Genomic DNA, 5,800 nt, shown 5'->3' with positions numbered 1-5,800 from the left:
TAAAATATAATAAAATAAAAACAAAGGCTCGACTAGAACAGTCACAGTCAGCTGATAGGTCTCTCAACTAATGACTATTAGGGGGCAGCCCTAGACATATGACTAAGTAGTTGCTGCCCTTGTTGCACTGTTAGCACAGAAAGGCAACCTGCCGTCCTTGGGACAGAATGGCACAAATGCCAGCTTTGTTTTCCTTCACTCACCGCTCTGGCTGGATCAGCAAAGTCAATCTTGAGGCGTCCCATGGCTCTGATTATGGCAATAATGGACTGGATGGTGTTGCTGTAGACCACGGCCTTGTACTGCTTACACTCCTCCTCTGAGTAGCCTGCTTCATGGATGATCCTGGCACACAAAGACAGAGTATTAGCAATTGTGTCAAAGCAGCACAGATCTGTTATGAGCAACAGGCAGAGCGTGAAGTGCGTTTTAAAACAAATGATACAGTTAATATTGTTGGGAGTTATGTTAGCTGAGTTCAGTCTAGCAAAGGAGGTGACAGAGAAACATTTTGAGCTACTTTTTTGAAAGATAAACAATGTGTTTGATCATGAATTATTTCTGCATGGCCTTTTTATAGTGAATCTGTTTTCTGGATTTAGACCTTTTGTTCCGATTAGTCATATTTGCACATTCTAAGTTAATTCACATTTTTGACCTGTTTATTTCCAAACTATTTGTCCAAGACTGAAATGTTATATTTTAGTTGAAAGTCCAATTCTAAGTGTAAAATGTAGGTGTATATACTACCCCTGAACTTCCCACAACAATACCAAAATGCAAACCTTTGCTAGAAATACAAACATTCAATATGACAGAAAGGAAGGTCAGTGGGAAAAGAATGCCACTGTGTGCTGCGGATCTGTTTCTAAACAAACAGTACTTGAAGTGTTGCAGCTGTGCTTCGTGTGTTGTTAAGTGTGCCGCTGATCATCCACACTTACTTCATCTGTTTAACAATGGTACTTTTTCCAGACTCTCCAGCACCTGAAACAGAACAAGTGTTAAAAATGTAATTAATTCGTTTCAATCTGAGACAAACAGGCACGGTTTACACAATATTTCCCTAAAATTAACCAACTAGATAAGATAACTGGTTGACAATTACAGACTAAATGTTTGCATAGTCCGTTGTCTTTAACATTGTCCATTTCCTCTGTCACAAAACTTCATTTGACTGTTTGGTATCATAATACATGAAAAGGTCACTCTGGTTTACTTTGAGCCAGGTAAGGCTTCTCCTGTCATTCATTTATGTACTCTGTAAACAAACAGGGATATGTAAATCTTAGTAAAACTGTGTTTCCATCTTTGTCAGAGGTTCTGTTGTAGTGCTCTGCTTCCCAATCACTGACAGGACATCTACCCAAGAAGGAAATACTCACTTAAAAACAGGTCTGTGTCTTCATGTAGATGATCTTTGTTAGCTCAGACAACAGTTATTTAAAGGTACAATGCTGATATTTTCACAAGCTGTGAAAATGAAATTTCCCTTTAAACCCAAAACTACATAATCCTCCGCATCAAAACCCACAGTAATCGATAGTGTCAAATCACACCTAAGCTGCTAATGTCACAGTTTATGGTGGCAGCTTAAACCTCACACCCAAAACAACAGACAAATCCATGCCAAACACACGGAGGCTACACTGTTACCGAGTGCATTGAAGAAGTGTTCGTTTAGAAGGGTGACAATGCAACTGGATTAATCAAATAGATCCCCTCGTCAATCAGATTACACACAGCTTAAACATCCCGGGCTGAGAGACTCCTGCTGTATCAAAATGACTTGTTGAGCTCTGAGCTGTCTGATGCATCACATACAGACAATCTGATTTAACCAACGTATAATACAATTCTACATGAGGCAGCATGATGCCATTGTAGCCTTAAAGGTAAAGGGTAAGAAATATAAAAAAACTGAGAAAAATACAATGGTGTAAGTCTGACATCCAGAAGTGTTTGGTACCCAGTGTCTCCAGCAGGCTTCCTCTGAGATCCATGCACGTTTTCCGCTGAGCACACAACATTTTAATTACTTTACTGCTGCAGGGACTCACAGCTCCCTGGTGAGGAGGAACTGTTCATTAATTCATCATCCCATATGATAAACAGTATGCACTACAGACACAGAGCAAATATTACTGCAAACATCATAAAATCAATTTCCAAATACACATGTCTCATTGAGCTGCTGAAACAGAAGGGCTGGCAATTAGGGCAAAAAGTGGAAAAAGCAAAATGGTACAATTTTGACACTTAAGCATGTTAGCTGACAGGACTACATTGGCTGGACCAGGGAACACACATGTTCCATGGGCTATAGCATTCACAAGCATCTCCCCAGCAAACAATAAACAATGTGCCCGAACCTCTTCTGTGCTGCTGTTTCTGCTATTGGACCATAAAAGTTGCCTCTAGACAAAAACAAAGAACAATCTGTGAACACACCATCTATACCTGAGGTAGTCCTCTCACTCAAAGCACTTGTCTCAAAAGCATGTCTTTTGCAGATTATAGCATTAATGTAAACACCCTCAGTGGGATGCCTGACATTGTCAAAACTCCAATGAGCACGTAAAGCTGCCTTTCTCTGAAAATGTAATGTAACAGACTGACAAACATGGAAGTGAAACACACTGCTCAAAGATACATGGTAACTGCCCCATCTGATGATAAATCCACATCATTCCCACAGGTTTCAGGCAGGTGCTATTGGGAATCATGACGGGGGAAACCAACAATGAATATTCAAATTAGGTCCATCTCAAGTGATGTACACACATACAAGAACAGACAGCTGTGGCTGTACAGTACAATGTACAGTGCGTGTGACTGACAGTCACGTCCGGTGTCACAGGCACGCAGACCTGCCTGAGCAGAGACTACCACAGAATACTGTTGCACATTGCTTTGTCAAGGCAGGCATCCAGTTAGCACTAGTTGCTACCTGCAGTAGCTGCCTCTAAAGTTGTCACAGGTGTTTATTGCTGTCAGGCAGGTTGAGGACGTTGCTATGCAACCGCTCACATGCATTTTCGTGACTGAGACAGGCAGAAGTGGTCACTGGGTAGATGAATGTGTGGCAGATTTTCTTGGAACAATTCTCAATAAATCTAAGCTGTCATTATGATGCAGATATAGGAGCCTGGATAATACCTGGAAGATTAGCTGTTATTACAGCCTACTGTGATCCTAGGACTTTAATGCTGTCTTAAAGGGTGTATGCATTTCAGTGATATCATTTTCCAAACATATTTGCCTGTTCTAGCTGACTGAAACCACTAATGCTTCTTCTCTCTCAGGCACCCGATCAGATAACCCTTATTCTGGATCAAAATGAGGACGAAACCACCATTAATCATACACAAGATAAAACTACACAATTTATAAAGGTCATTATTTAAAAATACTCTATAATTCTTAAGAAAATGTAAATAGTATAGCGTTTCATTTCTAACAGAAGCAATCAGACTAGTTGAGCAGCACAGATGGCATTATCTCTAAGCCCTCCAATACATGAACTGAGATGGGCATGTGTTGAACATCTGTTTAAAAACATTAACGATGGCTAGTTATATCCAGCTTGATAGATTGGTAGGTAGTTAATATTTAGAGAATAAACCGACGTAAAATACAGCGTTTAGTTTACGCGATGAATGTTAATCAACCAGGAAGACATAATTTAATATGAAGTCAATCTATCACATGATCGACAAGAGAATAAGCATTTCGGACCAGAAGACCTGCTGAAAGATCAGACATCAGTCATTGTTTAAGGTTAAGCTTTCGGTTAGCCAACAGGCGCTAACCCGTCTGGGTGCTAACTAGCTAAGCAGCTAACTGCTCCGCTAAATTAGCTCACTGATTTACTCCTGGGTACTGGGGGAAACCAAATCACACAACTGATAACTAGTTTTCACTGAGCCGATTTTAATTTGTTGAGACTAAAAATAATGAAAATCCAACAGGTCCAACTGTTAGCTAATTGCATCTCCACCGTTCCATTTATGTAAAAGCTCCGAAATGCCTCAAACCAACTCGATTCCTCAACCCCATCAACTTATTTAGGTAAGATAAATGCAAATGAATAAAACTTACTTTGATTAAGTTACAGCAAAAACGTGTTTTGTGTGTAACGGTTGACTATAACATAAGTGGACAGTAGAAAGATCCCTCTCCAGCAAATAGACTGAGACCCTGACTCTACATCCATCCGTGTTTCTCTCACCGAGTAGAAGCAGCTTGACCTCCCGGGCAGCCTTTTCTCCGTCGTCCCGCAGATTCCGGTCGATCATCTTGCTCCGCTCCTGCGCGGCCTTGTCGTCCGTACTCAGAGTGCACCCCATCTTCTTCTGACCTGACCTCCGAATAAATTTCAAAAACCCAGACTAAAACACAACTTTATGAGTGTAACAACATGCAAGACCTACCGAGCTAGCATCCAGTGCGGAGGAGGGGGAGGAGGATAGGGCAGTCTGTCTAAAACAGTTGAGATTCAAGCACGCCCTTTTCTAAACTGCTCATTTGACGGCAAACTTGTCTCATATATTAGTTACTCACAAAAGTGCGGCTTTCACAACAGCGGGTTCTCCTACTTGAGTTTAAACTGCGCAAAGGAACAGCACAGTCAGACTTCATTCGCTAAAAAAGGGGGATAAACTGCAGCCCGAAAACGTTCTCTTCCTGTTCTTCGAACGTCCGTGAGAAATGCGCATGCGTAAAGAGCAACAAGCTTCTTGCAAAATGTCAGTGTTCTGTGAAAACTTTACCACAAGAAAACATTAAAAGCACGATTGTATTGTGGCGCTCCACTGGTTCGGATGAGCGGAGCTGGCCTGACCCTATCCTAAACTGTGACATCTAACTATCCAGCTGTGTGCTGGCACCTAGGCTGACATTAAGGAGAACCTCAACAACAGTGTCAAACACATTTGCACACAACAAAACACATGAACATCGGTGGCCGGTCAGGGTCGCCACATAGCCCCCACCCGAGAGGGTTAGTGCCCCCACAACCCTCATCAGTCCAACACAAAGTCACTCAAATGTGTGGGGGCCCGGCGTGCACGTCCTGGCCGCTGGGTGATCCCATCCCCGCCATCAGACCCTCCCCCTGTACCACCAGAGTCACTAACCTCATTGGGAGCGGAGGGGTTGTCCTCCGGGTCCGGTTCTGTCTCAAGTTCGGGGGCCCACGGGTGGTATGGTGCCAGTCTGTCCTTATGCAACACCACCCGTCGGCCCCTCCCTGGCATACGAACTCGGAAAACAACATCTGACAGCTGGTCCAAAACTTCGCCAGGGCCCTGCCAGTGCTGGGCCAACTTGGGGGACTGTCCCCGCTTCCTCTGCGGGCAGTAAACCCACACTCGGTCCCCAGGCCTCAGCACAGGTCCATGTGTCCTCAAGTCATAAGCCCATTTCTGGCGGGCCCCAGCGTCCACAAGAGCCTCTCTGGCCAGCCGGTGGACCGAGCCCAAGCACTCCCTCAACCGCTTAAAATAGTCCAGCTCTGGCCCACCAGGAATCTCTGGCTCAGGAGGCGGCCCAAACATTAAATCCACCGGGGTGCGGATCTCCCGACCAAACATTAAAGCTGCTGGCGTGCAGCGGCTGGATTCCTGCACAGCTGTCCTGTAAGCCCACAGGACCAACGGCAGGTGTTGATCCCAGTCTCGCTGATGCTGGCTGGTGAGGGTCGCGAGCTGAGTGGCCAGGGTGCGGTTAAAGCGTTCAACCAGTCCGTCGCTCTGAGGGTGCAGCGGTGTAGTCCGTGTCTTTTTCACTCCCAGCCGCT

At 44.2% G+C, this 5,800-nt stretch overlaps 1 protein-coding gene across 1 annotated transcript in view; it reads right to left on the bottom strand.

Annotated features, from left to right (window-relative positions):
* Nucleotides 1-4,875, bottom strand: part of LOC109967176 (guanine nucleotide-binding protein G(i) subunit alpha-1-like) — an 11,147-nt gene extending 6,272 nt beyond the window's left edge. The window contains exons 1-4 of the mRNA XM_020612573.1: nt 4,434-4,875; nt 4,232-4,365; nt 945-987; nt 133-345 (exon numbers count right to left, since the gene is read on the bottom strand). Of these exons, the coding sequence (XP_020468229.1) occupies nt 133-345; nt 945-987; nt 4,232-4,365; nt 4,434-4,444 (401 nt within the window). The 5' untranslated portion in view covers nt 4,445-4,875. The remainder of the gene's footprint in view (nt 1-132; nt 346-944; nt 988-4,231; nt 4,366-4,433) is intronic.
* Nucleotides 4,876-5,800: the final 925 nt, after the last annotated feature.

Source organism: Monopterus albus, unplaced genomic scaffold, assembly GCF_001952655.1.
Source record: "Monopterus albus unplaced genomic scaffold, M_albus_1.0 scaffold5.1, whole genome shotgun sequence".
Taxonomy (NCBI): domain Eukaryota; kingdom Metazoa; phylum Chordata; class Actinopteri; order Synbranchiformes; family Synbranchidae; genus Monopterus; species Monopterus albus.
The sequence above is the reverse complement of the archived record's forward strand: the minus strand, read 5'-3'. Positions and strand labels throughout refer to the sequence as shown.